A 25,213-nucleotide genomic window follows, 5' to 3' on the forward strand; every position below is an offset into this window, starting at 1 on the left:
AAATATTTTTATTTAACAGCTGAAGGACGATGTTTGAAAAATAGTCACGTTTGGTTTGTTTGTTTCAGCAGGACGGAGAGGAGACCGGTACGACACACACACACACACACACACACACACACACACACACACAGACACACACACACACACACACAGACACACACACACACACACACACACACACACACACACACACAGACGTAAATATAGTTTATTTATTTACTGTCACCAGGTTTAATATCTCTGGTTAAACAAATGAACATTTTAAATCGTGTTTCTCTGAGTTAGATGAAGACATATGTTTGTATTCATGTCCTCGTCTGAGGTTTGTAACATTGGGAAATAAAAGTTAAATTCTTGTGTTTTTCTTTTTTTCCTCAGCAGCTGCCAGACGAAGGTGAGGTTTATTCGTTTTTTCCAGATTTACTTCCTAAATAAAAAAAACATTAAACTTTGTTACTTGTTTAAAACGTGTGTGTTTAAATCTGTTCTCGCTGTTTTTCCCCTTCAGTGTCAAACAGCAACACTTTCCCCCTTAGCAAGCCTCCCCGGCCCGGACCCCCGGGCCCTCCCACTGGAGACAAAATGTGAGTGACCGTTAGACCATAAGATTTCTGTTTGTGGTGGTTTACAAAAACACAAACCTTTACAAGTTTAATTTTAAGTGAAAAATAGAGAATATTTCATGGTAAACTTATTTTTATTGTTTTTAACAGGACTGGATCGCTGCCACACAAACTGCAACCTCGTAAGAAGAAAATTCGTTTGACATTTTGTGAAATACACTTTTTCTCAGAGTGTAAATACATCTGTCCTTTCACAATAAAACTCCAGAAATCGATTTGAAACCAGTGAAAAGGTTTAAAATGCCTCTGTGAGCGTGCTCAGTTTGTCCAGCAGACCAGAGATGAAACAGCTTTAATGATTCATACATTAGAATAAACAGATTTATGAATAACAGCACAAATTTATACAAAATGATTTCTTAAAAGTTAAATCAACATGGAACTGCACTGATGTCCAGCAGGGGGCGACTGCTCTTTTAAATAAAATATTTGACTATGGCTCCATCAGAGTCACAGTTGAAACACACAGTGGGTGAAAAGGTCATGTGAGGTTAGCTGTGGGTTGGTTTGGGCCGGGGTTTGGTTGAGTCCTCAGGACATAGAATAGAATAGAGTAGAATAGCCCTTTATTGTCTTTGCACATAGACATGATAAATGAATGTAAAGTGATGGTAGTGTGATTGTGTGTTTTTGTGGTGTTGCAGCGATGCCGTCGGGCAGACAGTCAGTTCGTCCTCCTCCATCTGCAGCAGGATACACACAGGTAACACTAAAATACACACGCGCTTGTCTTTGTGACACGTGGGCACCGTGGGTCACATAAACATTATGAGGTCCATACTGATCAGAACCTTTTAAAGAGGAGCAGCATGAGTTACTGACCCACGGTCAGTACTGCACACAGAGGAAGTGTTTCACAATAAAAGCTTCATCAAGAAATGACGGTTTCTATCAGACAGTTTTTAATTTAAAATACAGGAAACGGCACAGATGTTTTTGTTTGTATTTGATTTAATATATGTACTTTTAACGACAACAACAACAATAATAATAATTACAACAATGTTCTGGGTGATGTTCTTCAGTGTGAACAGCAGGTGGTGCTGTTTCCTTTGTCTTTGCTGAAACACACACAGAGCTCGTCATCAGAGGGTTTATTACTGTGCGTGTCTGTGTGCAGGAGCTGGACCCTCGCTGGTATGTGGGTAAAGTGACCCGAGGTCAGGCTGAAGGATGTCTGAAACGAGTCCGCAAGGTACCAGGAACAGAGCGTCATAATAAAAGTTTCTGTTATTCAGGCTTCAAACTTGTTTATCAGGACTCAGTGGAGCAGCAGTCACATACCCAGCATGCTAACACTGTGGTCTAAACATTTTAAATCCTGTGTCTCATCTAGGATGGGGCGTACCTGGTGAGGGACAGCACCCGGCAGCAGGCGAACCAGCCCTTCACCCTGATGGTCTACTACCAGGACAAAGTCTACAACATCCAGATCAGGCAGCAGAACCAGCAGTTCGTGCTGGGAACCGGACTCAAAGTCCAGGAGGTAAAATCCTGGATTCTTCAGTCATACAGCCAACATGTCTGTTTACTTCAGGCTTTCTTATTCACGTTTGCAGCAGATTTCAGTGTTCAGGGCACTTTAATCAGCTACAGAGGTTTTCCACATGATGTCATGTGCAGCTCACTCAAGAGCTGTCCGCCATATTGGACCTGACAAGGAGTTTTGATCACGTCCAATCACTACATACGTGAAATCATCACTACTTTTTGTCCCATCACAACAGATACAAGCATCAGATAAACTGTGTGACTGCATCTGTTTCAACTTTTTTATAGTTTCCTTTTCTGTCTCATCATCTTCATCAGCCTCCTCCAGGACCACCCTCCTCCTCCTCCTCCTCACCTGAACTTAGGCTTCTGACATGACAAATCAATCTTGTCTGTTATCACAGTGTAGACATGCGACCCTCCGTCTCTGGACAGCTGACAAGAGACGACTAAACAACATCATAACGTTACAAGCTAACATCACGGCAGCTAACATTACACTAAAGCTTAAACTGTGGCGAAGCTTACATGTGCTAACAGTAGCTAAGAGTAGCTAGCAGCAGCACCTACGGGCAGAGACACACAATGCTCGGACACAAGTCACTACATGTTGTTCTCTGTGTGATTGTGTATGTGACAATATAAGTGCACAGAGACGTGTTAACCTGAAAATGTAATAAAGATCAGGGAAATACCTGAAAGTGACCGTATCCAGTGACTCCAGGTCCAGTTGCTGTGTTTCTTGTAAACACTGAGAAGCATCCAGACTTTTGTTGGCCTTCATAACTCGTCCAGTACAATTTGAGGGGTTGTTGATATAAATGCTGTGATGTCAGAGCGAATACCAAGGTTACCTAACAACATCAGTAAAGTTCCACCTTCAGCGTTCACCTGTAATAACTGTGTTTGACCTGTAGGGGGAGGTGTAATCTAACTGTGTCTTGTATGTCCAGTCCTTCCCGTCAGTCAGTGACATCATCAGCCATTATTCCCAGTCTCCTCTGCTGCTCATCGATGCCAAAAACCGGAGCGCCAGCCAGCAGAACCAGTGCATGCTCTCAGACCCGGCAGGATACTACATGGGTGGCCAGAACTGGTCCTGACCGGACTGAACCGGATCAAACTTGGATCGAAGCGGCACGGCTGAATTTTGCAGCAGAGGGAAACGGTTAGATTTACGATGAATGTTCAAACGCCACTAGCGGCTGTGCTAAACGTCTTCCTGTTTCCAGGAAGGCGTGCTGTGTGGCGCCAGAGGAAAATGTTGGATTTTTGCACATGTTGCTTCAGTTGTTTGTTTGCCTTTTTGTGTTCCTCAGTTTTTACGGGTTTGTGACAAAAAAATGTCCCTTTGAATCTTAAGAAGAGTTCTTAAAAGTTTTAGCTTGTCTTTGGGATTTCTGTCAACACTCGATGACGCTGGGCCAAATCTACAGCGTTCACTTAAAATACTTTCAAACTAAGCCGACTGTTTCTGTCAGAGTTTCCTGTACGTCCTCACCTCCACGTAACCTGTGCTTCACTGTTCACCTGTCTGTCCCAGCTGTCCTCAATAAAACCATCATGTGATGTCATTCGTGTCTGGATTTCTTTAACAAAGCACAAAAACCTTCATCTTTATATTTTTCCGCCTTCTGTATCACCTGATGGTAAAAGACGGAAGCAGCCAATGGTGACGTGCCTTAAACCTGCATTCTTTGTAATGTCCAGCAGGGGGCGACTGTACAAACGTCTGGCCTCTTCTTCAGAGCTGCTTTAATTCTTCATGATTCAGACTCAACACGCTGCAGGAAACATTCATCAGGGCTTTGCTCTATTTAGACATGACATCATCAAGACATCATCACAGCTGCTGCAGATGTGTGGGCTGCATCATGATGACACACCAGCCTGAGACGATCTGAGCTCCCTCTGTGCACTGCGTGCTGGTCTGCAGACCCCGGTGCAGAAGAGCAGCTCTGTGTTCGCAGCTCAAACGTGACGTCGTCGCAGGACCTGGACCTGGACCTGCGCAGCAGAGCGCGGCGCAGGACGGTGCAGCAGAAATGGAGGAAGAGAAAACATACTGTTCATGTAAATCATTATTTTTAAATTAACGAAATGCGGCCCTCAAATGCGTCCTTCATTTCCCTGAATTTTAAGGACGTGGTGGTGTAGACTTCGTGGCCCAACATATCCCAGAATATTGGGAAAAAAACGGCGGATGAGGGGCGCCCGAAGAGTAAACTTTAAGTACTGAATATGATGTCACTTATTGATGTTTAATAACGAAGAACATTAAACATTCCTGTTGGCCACATGTCGGCAAAGTCATGTGACGTTAGTGGCGTTTGTACTAACTTGGTTTTAAAACCTTTACTTCAAAATATTCGCCGTTCAATAGCTGAGCTTAATCACAGAATGATCAAAGCTCATGTAGAAACAAACAAATGAACAAAAGATTGTCTCCTTCATCTCTGTCAAACACAGCTGTATGACACGTTTCCAGCTGTTAGTATCATGGTTGCTAGGCAACCTGGGCAGCGTGACGGAGGCTAGAGCGTCCCATTTCACAAGCCTCGCACTTCCGGCCTTAGCGGTCTTTGAGTACGCGGCCCATGAGGATCGTTGAGGCTGCAGACCCTGAATTGGGATACAGCCTTTGAGATGTTCAGTTTGAAGCCTTTGAGGCATTTTTAATTTAGACTTTCTTTTTATTTCATATGTCTTGAGATATTTTAAGTTTAAATTTCAGCTCAGTGAAACACTTTAAGCACAAGAACCTTTTCAGTAACGTGTTTTTTGGACTATAAGGTGCAATTAAAATCCTTTCATTTCCTCAAAAGTGCGCCCTATGTATGAATTCTGGTTGTGTTTACTGACCTCGAACTGATTTGATGTGCTACACGGCGCTCAAAGCAGTTAAAATGTTTAGCACGACTTTGCTAAGCTACGAACCCGCAACGCTCGATGGAGCGTTACAGCTACTGTAGTCAGGACCCTCGCGGAGTGATACGTACCGTGCTTCAACATAATATTACTGTACTGTGCGTGCATAAGGAGCCCAAATTGGCTCCTGCTAAGAGACATGGTTACGAAGCTTCAAACTCTATCAGTCGCGCAGCATAATCAGAACCAGAATCAGAATACTTTATTCATCCCGAGGGAAATTAGGGGTTACAGCAGGCAGCACGCTAATGGCGCATGCGCACTCACAAAGGAACCTTCTGACCAACTTTACACAAACATCACATTGGGCAGACATGTCAGAAGGTAGGCTGATAGGAAAAACAACGAAAATACACTACATGAGGTAAGAGGAGGAGAAAAAAAACTCCACTCAGACTGAGCTCCTAGTGGGAGAACAGTTTGATAACAGAAAAAACACCTCAGCACAAAAAGCACATGACTATCAATACACCATAGAAACACAAGACAAGCAACAGGGGCGGGTAAAGGGTAAGAGAGAGCCGGTGTAGACAGCGCATCCGGTCCTGCAGCATCTGTGCTGGTCCAGTTGACTGCTATCATCCCCGGTAGGGCACAAGCATCGAAGGCGTTGGAAAGGGAGGGGGGATGAGTGAGTGCTTATCAGTGTAAGTGTGTGTGTGTGCGTGTCCATAGTTTAGCTGAGACAGTGTCCTTCGGCCTATCAGGCTAAGTAAACAGTCCTCCAGCCAAGGTGTCCTTCATGGGACGGGAAGAATAGTCATCACACAGTCGTTATCAGGGAGTTGTTTTGGTGGGCTCCAGCCTTGGGCCTGCAGCTGGGGCCGTGGTGTCCAAATGTTGAATATTGTTGATTTCTCCTTTGTGAGCAGCTCGAATTCTAGCACTCCGAGGCTGGTCTCTCGATCTCCCGTTGAAGAGCTGCGAGCCTCCCCATGATGGTATCAAACTTCTGTTCCGTGGTGTTGTCAGTCTTTTGATTCTGAGACCTCACAACTGCAGTGATCCGTTCCGCGATGTTTTCCAACTGTCGCTCAAGGGTGTCATTTTGAGCAGGCCTCTCTCTGATGTTTCCCCTCATACGCTCAATGGTGTTGTTTTGAGCCTTCACAGCAGCAGTAAGCGTCTCCAAGGTGTTGACCATATTACGTTCGTTGTGAGAGGTTGCGCCTCGTCCCGTCCCGCATGAGAACTGAGCAGCTGTGAGAGAGTTCAGCATGAATGAATCAATGGCGTAAAGTTTGACTATTTTTATAATCCGGTGCCCTAAAAATACGGTAACGTGTAGAAATGAGCTCCAAATAAAGAACTTTGTGTTGACAGATTGTTAATCATTCATCAATGTTGTCTGTATGGACAGCAGTTTAAAAAAGTCTACATGTAAAGCTGAAGTGTTCAGTGATGCGGTTGAAAAATTTGGGAGCACCAAAGAGAAAAAGTGCAACTGTGGGAAAACATTAGTCTCGAGCCCTGCAGCTCCCACTGCACCCACAGTCCACAGCAGCTTCTACACCAGCTCCACCATCTAGAAACTTTCTGCTGCCTCCTTTTTCTTTCTGGTCTTTGCGCCGTAAGTCATGTTTTCTCTTCTCGCTGTCTCAGCTTCCACGAGCCTTTCATCGGAGGATCTTCCTCATGGTGCTGAGCTCCTCCACCACGCTGACGGAGTGATCGTGTCCTGCACACGACTCAGTGGGGGTGGGGGGTACACTGTGTCACCATCCACCTGTCAGTCAGAGAGGCCACGCCCCTAATAATGCAAACATGAACCCTAATACAGGTGAGTTATGGAACACAGTTGCTATCCGGTTGTTCAGTGATGACGCGACGAATCCTACTTCCGGGCCTAAAGTAGTCTGCGTTTAATATGGCTTTTGTGTTGTTAACATGTTTAATGTTTTGTATTTTCTTCTATTTGATCTCAAAAAGCTCCTAAAACAGTCAGTGATCACTGTTGACCTCCCTCGGCTTTTATTACCGCTAATCATTTATTTAAGCTCAGTTTTTAAAACCTTAGGATGTAACTACAGCCCAGCCCATGCAGCAGTATATGAATGACTAACCTCATATTGTGGATGGATTATCTCAGTTGTTCTCCTGGCTGAAGTTTGGTCCTTTTACAGCATCCTGCCATGCGATTACATTTGTTCCTGACCACCGAGAACACTCACATTAACTTTTATCGAGTGGAAAAACAGTTAGCTTGTTCATATTATGCTAACATAGCTGTGTCGCTAGCGGTCACGTAGCACATCATTATATACCAGCTAGCCCAACTTCAGTAACCCTACAAACGTCACTGCTGTTTAGTTTTCTGTCTTCATTTATGCTGGAAGTGATAACAGAGCTGTACGTTTGAATTTGTTTCCAAAACCCCGCAGTCAGGACATGCTATATTGTATTTAGATAGAAGCTAGCGAGCTAACTCCCTGCTAACTTCTAACTCCGTTAAATGTCATAAATTCCGTTTTCATGGATGCCTGGATGTTAAACTCAATTGTTACACCTGGTAGAGCAGAACGCTGATCATTTTATTAAAGATGAAAGACTTTAGACAGTTTTTCAACTCTCAGTAATGCCACAGTGATCGTTTGATATATGGACCTGCAGCGGAGTTTAGGCCCAGACACGGCTAGTGACGTCAGACTTAACGACTGGACAGAAACCAGTTGGTGCATCAGGCTGTAAACAGCTTTATTTGAACTCTGCTGCCTCTGCTGGACGTCGGAGGAACTGCAGGCTCTGACAGGAGGATGGTCACATGACAGCGCAGTCACATGACAGCCATGAGGACAGTTATTACACAAACACGGGCTCAGCTCCGTCCTCATGCATCTGCTCACTCTGAACAAACTCCTTCAGGCTGTAAAGTAACTGAGTAAAGTAGAAAGTTGTGTGTGGCAGCTTTGCAGCATCAGGATCATGACCTCCGTGTTGCTCCATCACTCAGGACTTTGTGATGGAGCTGCTGGACTGAAGCCTCAGACCCGAGCTCGTGTCTGCTGACAGACGATCGTCGGGGCGTCTGCCACAGATCAGCTGAGCAGTTAGAGCCACAGTGAAAACGAGCCCTCGTTGGGAGGCGCGCTGAAGCATTTACATGAGAATGTGAGTTATTTTGATCGGGCCTGCAGACATGCTGACTGTCAGCGTGTCGGGGGACGTCTGCAGAACAAAGGGCTCGGGCGACGCCTCAAACAGCAGCTGCAGAAACGACTCAGGGTCTGTGAGGAGGTGAACGGGCAGGGGTCACAGACACGCTCTTTAGGAACACGACAACGCTTTCAGCATTTTATGGCTTACAAAGTTCATCGAGTGGGAAAGTCACGGTCACAGGAAATCACCGTAAACACACCAATAAACAAATATCAGTGTTTCAGTGTTTGCAGAAGCTGAGTGAGCTTTAACCCTCATCCACAGCCTCACAGGGCCAGCTGTGAACAACAGCAAACAGACATTCAACAAGAAAAAGACTCAGAATTAAGAACTGAAACCATGAACATATTTGAATTTTCAGAGTTTAAAATGTCTCAAATGCAGCTGAAGAAAGCAGCGACGCAGCTGCGATGAAGCTGTGAGATCAGAGCTGCGTCTGTTCCCCTCTGCAGGGTCGAGCTGGCGTCTGCATTCGATCCTCCTGATCTGCCCCAGGGCAACAAGTCAACCTGTTCTTATTCAAATCAGCCCACTCCTCGCGCTCATGCCCCAGCAGCCAATCGGCTCGTACAGGGGGCGGGGCAGCAGGGTATAAGTGTCTCAGGTGAGCAGCAGGTGTATGGAGCAGACAGGTGCAGGCAGACTGGAAGAAGCAGCAGCATGGCGTCCTTTGTGCCGGAGCGTGGCCCGTCCCCCCCCGTCTGCAGACGTTTGCTGCCCCAGCAGGAGCTCCCATCTCTGGGCCTCGACCCGTCCGACTTCAGCCTGTACGGCCCTCTGTCTCCACCTGCGTCCAGCCCATCGGCGTGGCTCCAGCCGGCCCACAGCTGCAGCTTCGCCTCCAGCCTGGACCAGAGCTTCGCCGCAGGATGTGCACCGGGGCTGCCCCCACCCTTCAGGGATTTCCACCCTCATTTCTACGGGCTCCAGAGGAGCATGCCCTGGTTCTCCCAGGACGAGATGCTGAGCTTGGTCCGCCCGCCATACTCTTACTCGGCCCTCATCGCCATGGCAATAAAGAGCGCTCCAGAGCAGCGGCTGACCCTCAGCCAGATCTACCAGTACGTCTCGGACAACTTCCCCTTCTACGGCCGCAGCAAGGCCGGCTGGCAGAACTCCATCCGCCACAACCTGTCGCTCAACGACTGCTTCCAGAAAGTTCCCCGGGACGAGCGCGATCCAGGTGAGGCGAGCACACCTGAGCTCTGAGGCTCTGATTCGTCAGAGACAGGAAGATGTTTTGTGCTTTGTTTCCAGTATAAACTCCGTTTCTTCATCCAGGTTTTGTCTGAAAAGTTTGATTAACCTTCCTCCTCCTCTTCCTCCCTGCAGGTAAAGGGAACTACTGGACTCTGGACCCGAACTGTGAGAAAATGTTTGACAACGGAAACTTCCGCCGCAAGAGGAAGAGGAAGAACGACTGTGAGACCAATGAGAAGAAATCTTCCTCCTCTTCATCATCACCGTCCTCCTCAGAGCCCAGCCCAAAAATTCCCAGTGTGCACAGCAGCAGCAGTTACAGCACGGAGCCTCCTCCTCTCTCAGACGCTGCGTCCAACCTCAGCAGCTTCCTCTGCCACCTCCAGGACTCCCTCTTCCTCATTCCTCCTCTTCCTCCCTCCTCTGCACCTTACATGAAGTTACCAGAGCAGGCCTTCCCGTCGCCTCAGGGGTACACGTCTTCTTATTCGCCCGGTGCCGTGGTGCCGCAGTGGGACACCAGCTGCTCCTCTCCATCCTTCTACACCTCGCCGCCTCCTCTCTTCTCGTCCTCCCAGGCCAGTCCTTTTAACTTCTGCCCGCTCCCTGACCCTCAGACTGGCTCCCCGTCACTCTACACTGAGCTGCAGACGCCGTCCTGTCCTCACGTGGAGCTCCAGGAGATGCAGCAGCTGCAGCAGCTGCAGGCCCAGAGCCAGCCTCTGTTCTCCGGGGACTTCAGTGACTCTCTGCCCCTCGACTCGCTGGTCCTCCAGCACTGAAACAGACTAGCCTGTCCGCCCTGAAAAGTTTCTTTTTATCTTTTTTATACTTTCACAACTTTAGGATAAGTGAGAAAACGTGTAAATATGAGTGAATGTTGGTGTTTGGAATTAAAAAACCATTTAAGTTTAAAACAATGTTTTTGTTCAATGTCTCCAAACATGTCAATGAAACGTTTAACTGCACAAAAACAGAATTTGTAAAAAGTCACTTTTAAAACCAAAAAGTAAAGAGAAGAAAAGACTTAAGTAAATGAGATTTAATCAGTATCTTAAAATTTTTATCTCTTAAAATAAAAATAACCATAATTAAACTTTTACACTGCATTAAATTATAACTTATTACAGGTTATATTTAAATTATAAGAACAAAAGCAGCTAAGTTTAGCTTTAGCATGAGTTTTGCTGCAGGGTTTTTTTTAAAACAATACTGAATAGCTAAACTTCATTGAAGTACAGTAGATGTTTGCTATTCATACAAATTAAAAGGGGGAAATGAATAGCGACGCTTTATTTTAGCTTCTGGTGTTTTTGTGTAGCTAACATTGAATTTATATGAAGCTGATTAGCATCTCTGGGTAACTTTAGCTGCTGAGCTAGTTCTTTAGTTTTAGCGTGTGAGCAGCTGTCTTTGCATAACTTTAGCAATGAAATTAGCATTTAGCTTACAGGTTTTCAATTAGAATGTCTCTATAACGTTAGCAGTGTAGCATAGCAGTGTAACTAGCCCCTTTTTATAACTTTAGTTAATGGTTATGTTAGCTGTGCAGTTAGCATATTTAAATGATTATGTTAGCTAGTTTTAGCTGTAAAGATGGCCTCTTTCTATGAGTGTATAAGACGTTAGCATCTTTATGTAGTTTTAGCTTAAAGGTCTGTCTGTTCTTTATCAGCAGCTGTTTAAAATCACACAGTTCTTGAGCAAAAGTCGTCCAGTAAGATTAAGACGAGTCTTTGGAGGTCTGTGGTTCTTTTGGGGTCTTTGGAGTTTTTATACGTTTCTGTTTGGGAGCAGTGTTGCCAACTCCTCAGTAAGGAAAATTGCTATTGGCTGTCCTAAAAGTCGCTAAATGACGACATTGCCTAATTTGCATAATTGCTCATGGCTCTGTAATTGTAACAGACACTGTAGATGAGAGAGATATAACATTGTGGAAGAGACATAAAGTGAGTAAAAAACACCCTAAAAGCATTTAGAATATATTTAAAACCACAAATTAAATTTCTTTTAGCAATTATTGTTTTTTTTAATGTCACAATTCCAACCCTGCGCTTTTATCTGGACTTGGGACCGTGAACACCACAAAAGTGACCCGAAATAGGCACTCTGGTGGAGTTACTTTCCGTGTGTGTGTTTAAGTTTTAAACCTTGTGATCCATAAAATGTAACATTAAAAGAAGAACATTTTTAACCATTAACAATCAGACTGGACATAGCAAGCCTTACCAGAAAGCTTCATTTGAAATCGGATGTACAAGAGGGACTTGAGGCTTTGCGAGGACATCCGATTTCTAAGTTTGCAGTGATGGGAATGATGTATTTTAGTGCACTGATTTATTTTTGACAAAGAAAAATGTACATGAACCGCTGCTCCCACCATGCGTTACAGTCGGGGGGACAGCGGCTTCGCTCATGCGCGATTCATTTGCAGTTTGTACACGTAGGGATGAATATCACCTGCTCTGACAACTGCTGAGTGAGGACTACCTGTGAGCACTTTGGCACGGTCTGAAAACTCGCTAAATAAAGCAACAAAGTCACTAACTTGGCAACACTGTTTGGGAGTCTGTGTTAGCATTAGGGGTTTCTGTAGGTCTCCGTAAAGCACCCCTCCAACAGCCAAACCCATCTGTTCTCTGATAGACCATGTGCACGTTAGCATATGCTACTTCCGGTGCGGAAACTCCTGTGGGGAGCTTTGTTTCCGGTGTCCTATTCACGCCCTGTTTACGGTCTAAAACAAGTTAAGCAAATGAATGAATCAAGCGGCGATTTACATTTCTCTAGATGTCTCGGGCATTTACCCAATATATCTGTAAATGATGTTCATCGACTTGTCGATATTTTTCCCCGTGCCTCAGAGCAAAAGCGAAAAGGGATTCAAATGTTATATTTCTCAGCTGTCCCTCGTTTATCGCGGGTGTTATGTTCTAAAAATAACCAGCGATAGGTGAACTCAAGTAGCCAATTTTATTTTTTGACGGTGCAAAACGTTTCCTGGACATCGTGGACATACAGCACTGCACTTCAGAGTCACACTGCTAGCGATCGATGCAGCGATTCTGTACTGTACAGGAGAGACGTCACGGAGGAGATCGTCTGCAGCGATCAGGACGCAGGACACAATGTGACGTAAAAAACAATAAGCATGCGAACTTGCACTAAAAAATCTGTGAAACAGCGAGGTGAAAGGTGAACTGCGTTATAGCGAGGGACCGCTGTAATTTTGAAGGTAAGTCACAACATACCCTTCGTAAATACTAATGTATAGAAACCCTTACCAGCAATTGTTCATTTTTTGTGTGGCTTTTTTTTCACGGTTTGTTAACATGCTGTGTAGGTGTGTACTTGACTAGCTGATCTCGACATAACGGGAAGCATCTGGTTTGACTATTGTTCACCTGTAGTTTGAATGCTGAACATTGGCCTGTTTAAATCATGAGACCAGTCACTATCCGGTTGTTCAGTCTGACGTCACTAGCCGTGTCTGGGCCTAAACTCCGCTGCAGGTCCATATATCAAACGATCACTATGGCATTACTGAGAGTTGAAAAACTGTCTAAAGTCTTTCATCTTTAATAAAATCATCAGCGTTCTGCTCTACCAGGTGTAACAATTGAGTTTAACATCCAGGCATCCATGAAAACGGAATTTATGACATTTAACGGAGTTAGAAGTTAGCAGGGAGTTAGCTCGCTAGCTTCTATCTAAATACAATATAGCATGTCCTGACTGCGGGGTTTTGGAAACAAATTAAGACGTACAGCTCTGTTATCACTTCCAACATAAATGAAGACAGAAAACTAAACAGCAGTGACGTTTGTAGGGTTACTGAAGTTGGGCTAGCTGGTATATAATGATGTGCTACGTGACCGCTAGCGACACAGCTATGTTAGCATAATATAAACAAGCTAACTTTTTTTCCACTCGATAAAAGTTAACGTGAGTGTTCTCGGTGGTCAGGAACAAATGTAATCGCATGGCAGGATGCTGTAAAAGGACCAAACTTCAGCCAGGAGAACAACTGAGATAATCCATCCACAATACGAGGTTAGTCATTCATATACTGCTGCATGGGCTGGGCTGTAGTTACATCCTAAGGTTTTAAAAACTGAGCTTAAATGAATGATTAGCGGTAATAAAAGCCGAGGGAGGTCAACAGTGATCACTGACTGTTTTAGGAGCTTTTTGAGATCAAATAGAAGAAAATACAAAACATTAAACATGTTAACAACACAAAAGCCATATTAAACGCAGACTACTTTAGGCCCGGAAGTAGGATTCGTCACGTCATCACTGAACAACCGGATATAGAGATGTGCTTCTGAATGTGGACGATGTGTCTTCTGCTGCAGTGATGCAGTTCTGCTTGTGTTGAGTGATGTAAACAACTGATCGATCTAAACTCTTTAAACATCAAAACTGATCATTAGACTTTTTATGACACAACAGTGGTGAGTGTTCCCACCTTCTGCTCTTTGTAACTTAACGCAATCTTTCCGTTTTCCAGTTTTGGACATGATTGTGGAGGATATCTTCACAGTAGTGATTGACCGCAAAGTAAAGCTACCGGAAATGTACAACCCCACATCCGGTCTCAAACCAGTAAGTTAGCATTTTCTCGTGCACAGGGTCAATTGGATTGTTAAATTTGTCATTGACTTGACATTGACCAATCAGCTGAAAGGAAGAAAAATCTGGTCAAAATTTGTACTTGCAAGTTGAAATCCACACGCAGCCAGGAAACCTGAGCGCAGTTTTACTTGTAGTTTTTTGCTTTGTAAGCAGACCTTAACAAAAACATTTGTAACTCGTGTAAATATTTTTTACAAACACACAAATCCTCCTCTGTAGCCGGTGCTCTCCCGTACTTTGGTTTAGAACCAGTAATAAAAATGTATAAACCTGTCACAGCATCCTGCTGATGTGCACAACTGACAACACAGCAAACGTGTTGTTGTGTTGTCAGGGCTCGTGTTAGCAGCTCACTACAAAGGTCCCACTGGGAATCTGCCATTTTTAGTCAGCATGCATGAAGGTGACAGTTACAGCTTCATGATGAACTTTATCAGAACGAGCTGACGGCCGCGCTGTGTGACTGTTTATGCTTCTTGTTTTGTAGTGAAAATAAATCAGCACAGGTTCAAACGTTGTGACAGGAAACTTCAGCATCATAACCCTAACCCTCCTGGCTCAGCTGTGTACTTGACGTCTCTTCTAAGCAGAAAGGAAGCTCTGAATCAAAAAGGACGACTTCCTGACACAGAGCGGACTTTTAGGTTCTACAGGTCAAAGGTCAGGACAGCGTAAACCTGTTGTATCCGCGGCTGAAGCTCAGACTGAGCTCTCCTGGGACAGCAGGATGCTAACAGGGCGCTTACATTTGGCCCTGCAGTGTTATCCATGTGATATATCACTGTGAGTCCGTGAGCTGCGTCCCCACTGTGGCCAAAGTGCGCACTCATGTGTGTCATGTGTGTGTCATTGTAAGGTGATGTAATCAGGTACCAGTCTACTTAATAAGGTAGGCTGTTGTTGTGATTTGGTGCTTTATAAATAAAACTGAATTGAATTGGATGTGGTCATAAACTTTCCCCAGGTGGACTTTCCTTCCTCCTCAGACATTCCTGACCTTTGACCCCATGTTTGAGCTGCTGTCGGGTTTACCTGCCTTCAACCTGCAGGGTGAAGTCTGAGCGCGCTCAGGAGTTACACTCTTAGTTTTTTCTGAGGCAGATTTCAAATGTACGACATAAATGTAGAAATGATTGATCGTCATCACGTCGTCAGCGAACAGGCTGCGTGTGATTGGTGGACGAGGTGTAAGTGTGCCGCTTGTTTACACTCCACACATCCTCAGACACACACATCGATCAGCTGCTGATAGCTTTCATCACACTCTTATTGACACAACAGGAGGCGGAGGGCCAACGTGTGCCGTCTGTTTGCCGCCACAGGCCTCATCCATGCAGCGCGTGGGGGCAAAACACCCCCCCAGTCATCCCCATTAAAACCACAGCATTTGCATCTGAGACTGGGAGGAGGAGGGGGAGGAGAGGGAGGGTGGTGCTGAATGATCTCAGCTGGCAGGATGACTGAAGCCCTGAGGTACGACTCAGTGATGAGGCTGCACACACACACACACACACACACAGACTCACACACACACACACAGACTCACACACACACACACACACACACACACAGACTCACACACACACAGACAGACACACACACAGACTCACACAGACTCACACACACACAGACACACACACACACACACACACACACACACAGACTCACACACACACAGACTCACACACACACACACACACACACACAGACTCACACACACAGACTCACACACACACACACACAGACAGACACACACACAGACTCACACACACACACACACAGACAGACACACACACAGACTCACACACACACACATAACACACACACACACACACACACACACAGACTCACACACACAGACTCACACACACACACAGACTCACAGCAGGTTGTTGGTCTTCGGTCAAATCTGAAGTCGTTTTTTTAGACGCGGTTATGAAAACGATGGCGTGCACACAGTCATTACAGAAACCTGACCTTTGACCTCTGCCACATCCAGCTTCGACTTCATTATCCTCCAATCAGAGGTCCCCTGAAACAGCAGCGTGGAGGTCAAAGGTCAGACAGCAGGGAGCAGACTACAGGTGAGGCTGCGCTGTGAGGACACAGCACTAACACATCACAAGTACAAGTACCTCGGGCTGTGGGTGGACAATAAACTGGACTGGTCATGCAACACAGAGCACCTGTATAAAAAAGCCCAAAGCCGACTGTACTTCCTCAGGAGGCTGAGGTCTTTTAACATCTGCAGGAAGCTCCTGAGGATGTTTTACCAGTCGGTGGTTGCTGGAGTACTTTTCTATGCTGTGGTGTGCTGGGGGAGCAGCACAGCAAAGAAGGACTCATCCAGGCTGGAGAAACTGATCAGGAGGGCTAGCTCTGTGGTCGGCATGAAGCTGGACACTCTGGTGACAGTGGCAGAGAAAAGGACATTAAAGAAACTGATGGACATTATGGACAATGCTGGGCATCCTCTGCACACGGCCATAAACAACCAGAAGAGTCTGTTCAGTGACAGGTTGCTTCTCCCCAAGACAAGAACTAACAGACTTAAAAACTCCTTTGTCCCACACGCCATCAGACTGTTTAACTCCTCTCTGGAGGGGAGAGGGAGGGGAGACAGGAGGACAAAGGAGGGGGGAACAACTAAGCTGTAGTGCCTCTTCACCTCACTGTGCAATACTTTTGTAAATAGTCAACAGTGCAATAGACTCAATACTTGAAATGTGCAATTCACTTGTATTTTTATTTTTTATTCCTATTTATTCTATTTATCCCCTTTGTATATTTTATTTATATTGTCTCTGTATTATATATGTGTGTGTGTGTGTGTGTGTATATATATATATATATATATATATATATATATATATATATATATATATATATTAGGGGTGCAACGATATTCGTATCGATATTGAACCGTTCGATACAGTGCTTTCGGTTCGGTACGCATATGTATCGAACAATACAACATTTGTAATTTATTTTATCAACTTTCCTTCTGACGATGCTGTCTGTGTTGAGCGCTCAGTGAATCTGTGTTCGACTACTCCGCCTAGGCTGCACTGTCGAGCGCAGATCCACTGAGCGCTCAACACAGACAGCATAGTCAGAAGGAAGAGCGCAGGGCAAGCTAGCGAGACACATGGACCTCCCCCACCCTCATTCAGATCTGGCGTTTGGAATTATTTTGGTTTTCATGTGGCGTATGACCCTGAAGGTAAGCGAGTCATGGACTAAAGTAAAACAGTATGTTGGATGTGCCATGCAATGCTCAATTACATGGGTGGGAACTAGTGTGTTAGCGCAGTTAGCTCGTTAACGTGTTGGCCGTCTAGCCCCATGCACGGGGCGATCGGCGGTAGCTCGTTAACGGAGATTTGCCGTGTTGTGGCGTTAAGGTCATTTCAACGAGATTAACCTGAAAGCACTAGTGGGAACACAACGAATATGACTGCACATTTACGCCGACATCATCCTAGTGCAAAGACAAAAACAACAAGCATGCTACTAACTTTAGCCGAGTCATTTAGACAGCTGTTAGCACATGATTCTCCTTATGCTGCTGAGAATATAGCCCAGAAGAAGCGGATAGTATAGCTTTTATTTTGGAAAGAGACATTTCTCTGTAATAAACTCTCTTTTCCAAAGATGAGTGATTCCTCAATCAGATACAGGGCTTGCAATATCGCTAGCCCGACGTCCCGGAGCTAGCGATTTTTTCAGTCGGGCTACCAAAATCTATCTCTGCCCTGCCTGTCAGGCTATTGTAGGAAAAATATATGTCAATGCTTTTGCATTCTTTCAGAAATGTAGCTGGGTAATTATGTCATTGGCATCGGTGAGCCACTGTCAATATGTGACATATTGAAATCGCGTTTGAATTTGCGCTTGTTTTTTTGCTTTCACTTTGCAATCGTGCGAACTGTGTATAGAGAGCGACAGCACTGATCTGTGAGTGATGATAATTTGTGCACCAATTCCTCTGACATCGTCTTATTAATCGTTAGCTTACTACGCAAACATGACAAGTGAAATCTCCCGCAGCTTAAACATGTGAGAGGTTGATCGCGCAGAGAATCGCTGAGCTTATGTGAGTCCGTGTGTAAAAGCAGCAGGATATATATTTGACTACGATGACCTGGATGACTGAGAACCTTCACAGACAGATATATATTTTAGTTCTGCTGAGCCAAATAAGACAGGTCAGGGTGAAGAAGTGACAGCCAAAGAAAAGCTTACCACAAAACGGAGAAGTTATGACAAATCAGACTATAAGGCAAAAAGAAAGTGCAGCTTTATGGTTTCATGGACAAAAGAATTTCTGTGGCTGCAATATGACGAGCTAAATAACCAGGGCTGCACATAAGTGGTCCGCAGGTGCGCATTCGCTGTCAAAACAAAAAACACGCACAAGGGTTAGGGTTAAATTTAAAAACTGTACTTTTGAGTTAAAATATAAATTTATAATTTTAATAAATGAAAAATTAAAAAGGCATGAAGATTTTTTTTGTATCGAACCGAACCGAACCGTGAATTTTGTGTATCGTTGCACCCCTAATATATATATATATATATATATATATGTATATATATATATATATATATATGTATGTATATATATATATATATATATATATATATGTATATATATATATATATATATATATATATATATGTATATATATATATATATATATATACATATGTATATATATATATATTAGGGGTGCAACGATACACAAAATTCACGGTTCGGTTCGGTTCGATACAAAAAAAATCTTCATGCCTTTTTAATTTTTCATTTATTAAAATTATAAATTTATATGTATATATGTATATATATATATATATACATATATACATACATATATATATATATATACATACATATATATATATATATATATATATAATATTCTGTAACTCTGTAACTTCTGTCGGTGCTGTGCTTTTTTGGAAATCGAATTTCCCAGAGGAACCCACCCGAGGGATTAATAAAGTTCTATCTTATCTTATCTTATCTCTTATCAGCCAGTAACCCCGGGCAAGAGCGCAGGCTGGACTGAACCCGGGACCTTGGTTCTGTGAGGCGACAGCGCCCCCGCCGTCCCCTGTGCCGGTCTGACCGGCATCCTCCTCCAGAGTCCGGAGATGCGTGTGATGGTCCTGATCAGCTGCTCCGGCACAAGCAGAGAGAAACACGCCAGCCTCCTCAGCAGACGCCGCAGCTCGCAGACCGCCGTGGTCCTGCACCGGCGTCCTGTCCTCCTCCACCTCAGACTCCCCGCTCCCTGACGTCCCGGCTCCATCCCTGAGTGAGGAGCAGCTGGAGACAGCGTAGCTCCCGCCTACAGAGGACATCCTATGAGCGTGAGGCGAGCTCATCGGTCCACGCCTCTGTGCTCGCAGCAGCAACGGACGCCATGTCCACACCAACGCGTTCTGTGTTGTGGCCTCCCGTCAGCACTGAGGCGGCGTGTTACGTCAAGGGAAACGCAGCGTTTTGGAAACGCTCTCCCAAGCAGATACATTTGAAAACACTCCATCGCAGTGTGGACTGCGTAACCGCAGGTGTTTGGAAACAATGATGCATTTCAGTCATGTGATGCAGTCATGTGACCAATAAGACAGCAGAGGCTGTTACACAGCAGCTGTTTGTCTGCAGCCCTGTTACCGTCTGTGCTCCTCGTAGCTTTTCTTCAAATTCTTTAACGCGCAGCAACAACTCCACCTCATCGTCGGTCCATTTTCAAAACTCGCTGCTTTTCCTCGACGTTCTGCTGCTGCGACATTTCAGAGCGCCGGAAAGTAAAGCGGCAGACGAGCCTCATGCATGCGCAGTACGGGACGGTTCAGTGAGGATGAACAGCTGTTCGACTGAAAACAACAGTGTGGACGTCGCCACCGTCAGGCTGTGTAGCTCCACTCACGCTGGTTCAAGTCCAGCGTTTGTGCAGCGACGTGGTCTACCTCCCCCCCCCTCCTCCCCCCCTGCCCTCCCCCTCCTCACCTGTTCGTCCTCCTGATGTCTCGGCTGTGATGTGTAGAAACTCCTGTCAACACTCAGCCTGAGGCCACAGCAACTTTCCACTGCTCAGCTCTGTGACGGTTTTGGATCCTCTCACTGGGTGATGGTGGTGGGTTTACAGCACCAGTGTTTCTGGGTACGTAGGGTTGCTGGTACGACTCTTTGGCTGGTCTTGGCTTTGAGGCTTTCTGATCTTCAGTGTTATGAAACTTTTTAGCATGCAGCCCTGAGCCTTCCTCTGAGGATGTGTCTGGTGGATATAAACACATTAACACACCAAATCCGAGAGGTTCTACTCGTCACTCAGAGGGTTCACTTGTCTGTGTGTCTGGTTTGCTAAAGGTCTGGAGGTTCAGATGTCCTGAAGGACCAATCATAACACCCATACAGTGTTATGATTGGTCCTGTATGGATATGAAGTTACGGGGAGCAGAGCTCTGCATGGGCTCACTCAGAGGTTTCACCAGTCCAGATACAGTGAAGACCAATCAAACCACTTAAAACCTCACAGAGGTTCCAGTGAACAGCAGCAGGTCAGCTGAGGCTTCTCTTGTTCGGGGGCTGTGATCCAGATTTGACTGAAGGCTGAAGAAAAGATTTTTAATGGAGCAGATTTGAGTGTTTTGTGTTTCTGCAGGTTTCACCAGTTTGAGTTTGAATGTGCTCAGAAAACAAACTGTCGCTGCTCTGAGAGCTGTCAGCAGGTGAGTCTCCCTGATGGTTGGGGGAGGAGCCGATGTGGTTTCACTTTAACGGACGTGAAACGAAGGATAGAGGTCGCCCTGAATAAAGCTGTCAGGATACCAGCGTGACGAGCCGCCCGCCAGCTCACCGTCAACTGTTTCAGCGCATCATCATCATCATCATCATCATCATCACTTAGCGCTTTAAACACATGCTGTTCACTAAAGAATCAAATTACATAAGAAAAAGTAAAATAATGAATCATTTAATGAAAAGAGAAACTGAGTCTCTCTGAGGCCAACAGAATGAAAATGGCTTTAACGCGTCTTTGAAGTGGACAAGAAGCGGCCGCTCTAACGTGTGGAGGGGGGCTATTCCATCATTTAGGAGCCACCATAGAAAAGGCCCCGCCCCCTCTGGTCAGCTGACCTGAGAGACCGACAGGATGTGTGGGGATGAAGAAGCTCAGAGAGGCGAGACTGAGGGCACCGACAGCCAGAGAGGCCAGCACAGGGTCACATGCTCTGTTTGACCTGCTAGCAGTCGCGCAGCTGCGACAGCAGCGACTGGCTCACCTCCTCATTACTGTGGTGAGCTACACAAGTAAGAGCCTGGATCAGGTTCAAAGGTGCTGTCAGTCGCATTAAAAGATAAAAACTGGACTTCCCCACTGCTCTGATTTAGCTGTCCACTTTGAAACCCACGTCAGGAACAACAGGTTTAAAATAAACATCAGGATCCCAAATCTACACAAGAGCACTCACAGGGACACCAGGACCAAACAGGGACACCAGGACCAAACAGGGACACCAGGACCAAACAGGGACACCAGGACCAAACAGGGACACCAGGACCAAACAGGGACACCAGGACCAAACAGGGACACCAGGACCAAACACCTGCTGTCTTTTCTTTCAAATGTAAACAGTTTAGAGCCAACCGAGCTTTACTGTCATCCAGACGCCAGAGGTTTATGGAGACGCATCAATCTGCTTTAGGGGTGGGTAGATTTGGCAGAGGGGACAGAGGGACACAGAGGACAGAGGGGACAGAGAGGACAGAGACAGAGGGGACAGAGGGACACAGAGGACAGAGGGGACAGAGAGGACAGAGACAGAGGGGACAGAGGGGACAGAGGGACACAGAGGACAGAGGGGACAGAGAGGACAGAGGGGACAGAGACAGAGGGGACAGAGGGACACAGAGGACAGAGGGGACAGAGAGGACAGAGGGGACAGAGACAGAGGGGACAGAGGGGACAGAGCCCCGTCCTTTTCAATAAAGCTCAGACAATGACGTCAGGAGAAACTTGCAGACAGACTCGGTGCAGCAGTAAGAACCGAGTGTTACACAGGTGAGTTACGACTGTTGGAAGAGGTTAGGTCATATCTGCAGGGTCGGGGTGAGATTAGCTTTGTGCCGAGGTCAGACTGAGGTCAGACTGAGGTCAGACTGAGGTCAGACTGAGGTCAGACTGTCATATATGTAATAAACATGAGGGTGTGCTGCTGTCAGTTTCCCTCTCCGGCTCTCAGACTCCATCTATGTGACGTTATGCAAATATGCGGCAGCCAGACATCAGCGTGGCGGTTAGAGGGTCGACCACACACATGCTGCCACTTGCTGCCAGCTCCTCTGCCAGCCCTCGTGCTGATGTGCCCTTTAGCAACAGAGACTCTGTGATGACGTGTCTCATGGGGGGATTTACGCCCTCTGTAGTGCAGAGGGATGAGGTGGGCTCGGTCACAGCCGTGGGTCGCAGAGTGGGCTGACAGAGACTCGGCAGAGGTCTGAGCTCTGGCCTGTCTGTGATGTTTCTACACCAGCAGAGAGCACAAAGACAGCTGCAGGTGTTTGCGTCGTGCGATCTCCTGCGAGTGGATCAGGAAACATGCAGGCAGGGATTGTTAACGTTACCGTGGTGTTGGGGTTGCTGAGCTTCCTCTGTCAGGCGGACAAACACAGAAACTGCTGGTGTGTAAAGTTCTCGTGAGGACGTCCCGACCCGAGGAGGCACGCTGAGACACGAGCACGGCGTCATGGGGGTAATAACTGCTGCAAACAATAACAACGTGTCCCGCAGCTCCGACAGGTGATTTAGTAATGCAGCCGTTCAAAAGGAGCATCAAGACTCAGAGAGGGACGAAACAACGCTCCGCAGAGAGTCAGGCTGAAACAGAAACCAAAGGAGCGCCTGCCGTCATCGAGCCAATTCAATTCAATTCATAGTCGCCTGAAGGCACTTTATATTGTACAGTTGATCGTACAATAATAGATACAGAGATGAGTCCACTGTCAGAGGCCATAAGAAGATCATTTGTAACCTTCACTAAAGCTGTTTCTGTGCTGTGCTGAGCTCTGAAACCTGACTGAAACTCTTCAAATAAACCTCTGCAGATGATCTGTTAGCTGTTTGACAACTACTCTTTCAAGGATGTTTGATATAAAGGAAGGTTGGAGATTGGCCTATAATTAGCTAAGACTGCTGGGTCTAGAGATGCTTTTTGAGTAAAGGTTTAACTACAGCCAGCTTGAAGGCCTGTGGTACATAGCCGATCATTAGAGATAGGTTGATCATATTTAAGATCGAAGCATTAATTAATGGCAGGACTTCTTTGAGCAGTTTTGTAGGAATGGGGTCTAAAAGACACGTTGATGGTTTGGAGGAAGTAATTATTGAAGTTAACTCAGAAAGATCAATTGGAGAAAAAGAGTCTAACTTAACATCAATGGTACTAAGAGTAGCTGTAGATAATATTACATCTGTGGGATGATTATTGGTAATTTTTTCTCTAATGATAAAAATGTTATTAGTGAAGAAGTTCATGAAGTCATTACTAGTTAACGTTAAAGGGATGGTTGGCTCAAAAGAGCTCTGACTGTTTGTCAGCCTGGCTACAGAGCTGAAGAGAAACCTGGGGTTGTTCTTATTTTCTTCAATCAGTGATGAATAGTAAGATGTTCTGGCTTTGTGGAGGGCTTTCTTATAAAGTAACAAACTATTTCTCCAGGCTAAATGATGATCCTCTAAATTTGTGACACGCCATTTCCTCTCCAGATTACGAGTCATCTGCTTTAGCTACGTGTTTGAGAATTATACCACAGAGTCAGGTACTTCTGATTAGAGACCTTAGAACTGACCTCCCAGCCCATTGTTCCTTCAGTGGGCTGGTTTCAGTCATTATGCAAATGTCCTGTTTATAAGGTTGGAACCTGCAGGGTTCTTTTACACTTTGACAGAAGCCGGTTGAGTCTAATAACAGATTAAATGCTGTGTTGAGGCACGTTGAGCTGACCGAGCGTGAAAACATTCCTGACAGTAATCAGCGATGATGTGGGGAAAAACAAAACGCTAATAATGAAACTGCTCGTGGTTTTAGCAGCCTCACTGGGTCATGACCATCTTTTATATACAGTCTGTGGCCACACTGACCCCACCGTGCCGGACGACCCCGGAGACGTGTCCGTCCTCCTGTTTCAGACCCGGCACGTGGCTCCGGGTCCAGCTCGCAGGTTAGATGCTGCAGGGTCACTGATGATGTAACAGCTGTGACATCATTTCCTGTCTCACCCTTTAATGTTTGTGCTTTTTAAACTTCAAATATTCATTTGATTCTTTCTTCAATTTCGATCAAATTTATTTGTATTTTTACTCATTTTTGGTCCTTTTGCTCGTTTCTGTGGATCAATGAGTGTGTTTATTGATTATTGGTGAGACGAGTCACTCATGTTGCTTCGCTGTCGCTCATCATCGATCTGCTGTAACAAACCAGGGCTGCATAAATAAGCAAAGCTGCTCCATATTGAACACAAACACTGTCTCTGTGCTGCAGTAACAGCCTCTGTGTGGCGCTGCTGCCCCCGTGTGGCTGCACCGCAGACCTGCAGCAGCTGAAACTGAGCCACATGTTCCAGATGTTTTCCCTGCACAGCTGTTTCACACTCAGCCTCAATTTACTGATTCATCAGATCGAAATATGACTGATCAATCGAGGTGATCGGATTTGTTTGTTTACCTTCAGCCGAATCACATCTCCATTTCTGACTAAGTGAAATCAAGCTCTGGTTTACTCACAACTTTCTTAAACTTAATGGCAATAAAACAGAATTCATTTTAACAGGCACCAGATCAAAACTGACCAAAGTCCCGACCAGAAGTCACTGATCACTCTGCTGTCACACCCTCCCCGCAGGTCCTGGGGTCATCCTCGACAGCACAGAAAAAACATCACTCAGCCTTCCTACTTTCATCTCCATAACATTGACCTCCTCCAATCAGTACACTATAAACATCTGCTCTGGATTTCTGTGATTTATGGTCCGTCTCATGAATCCCTCCATAAACTGCAGTTGGTTCAAAAACAGCTGCTCGTAATATTTCCAGAGCTAGATCCACTGAACATAGAACAGCTGTTCATTGGTTCACCTCCGTGTCAATTCCAACATCCTCCATATT

General features: G+C 45.5%; 2 protein-coding genes across 5 annotated transcripts in view; both read left to right on the top strand.

The window, feature by feature from the left end:
• The window catches only part of lcp2a (lymphocyte cytosolic protein 2a), a 12,689-nt gene extending 8,998 nt beyond the window's left edge, over positions 1-3,691 (top strand). For 3 of the 4 annotated variants that reach the window (XM_085290055.1, XM_085290053.1, XM_085290056.1), the window contains 8 exons: positions 69-87; positions 382-397; positions 512-587; positions 717-748; positions 1,271-1,329; positions 1,747-1,821; positions 1,963-2,112; positions 3,071-3,691. In XM_085290055.1, the coding sequence (XP_085146181.1) occupies positions 69-87; positions 382-397; positions 512-587; positions 717-748; positions 1,271-1,329; positions 1,747-1,821; positions 1,963-2,112; positions 3,071-3,220 (577 nt within the window). In that variant the 3' untranslated portion in view covers positions 3,221-3,691. The remainder of the gene's footprint in view (positions 1-68; positions 88-381; positions 398-511; positions 588-716; positions 749-1,270; positions 1,330-1,746; positions 1,822-1,962; positions 2,113-3,070) is intronic. The other variant, XM_085290054.1, reaches the window with a different exon arrangement.
• A 5,170-nt stretch (positions 3,692-8,861) lies between these two features.
• LOC146566402 (forkhead box protein I3-A-like) lies at positions 8,862-10,183 on the top strand. Its single transcript, XM_085290066.1, has 2 exons — positions 8,862-9,384; positions 9,534-10,183. The coding sequence occupies exons 1-2, from the start codon at positions 8,862-8,864 to the stop codon at positions 10,181-10,183; spliced, it is 1,173 nt and encodes a 390-aa protein (XP_085146192.1).
• The last annotated feature ends 15,030 nt before the right edge of the window (positions 10,184-25,213 follow it).

This window comes from Mchenga conophoros, linkage group LG10 (genome assembly GCF_057382185.1).
Source record: "Mchenga conophoros isolate Kocher_MC1m ecotype Shallow Benthic linkage group LG10, M_conophoros_male_GT1.1, whole genome shotgun sequence".
Lineage (NCBI taxonomy): Eukaryota > Metazoa > Chordata > Actinopteri > Cichliformes > Cichlidae > Mchenga > Mchenga conophoros.

Bases quoted from the DNA above. Each gene is read 5' to 3' on its own strand.
- LOC146566402 (XM_085290066.1), top strand. From the start codon at position 8,862: ATGGCGTCCTTTGTGCCGGAGCGTGGCCCGTCCCCCCCCGTCTGCAGA. The intron at 9,385-9,533 runs GTGAGGCGAGCA...TCCTCCCTGCAG, and splicing joins CCGGGACGAGCGCGATCCAG to GTAAAGGGAACTACTGGACT.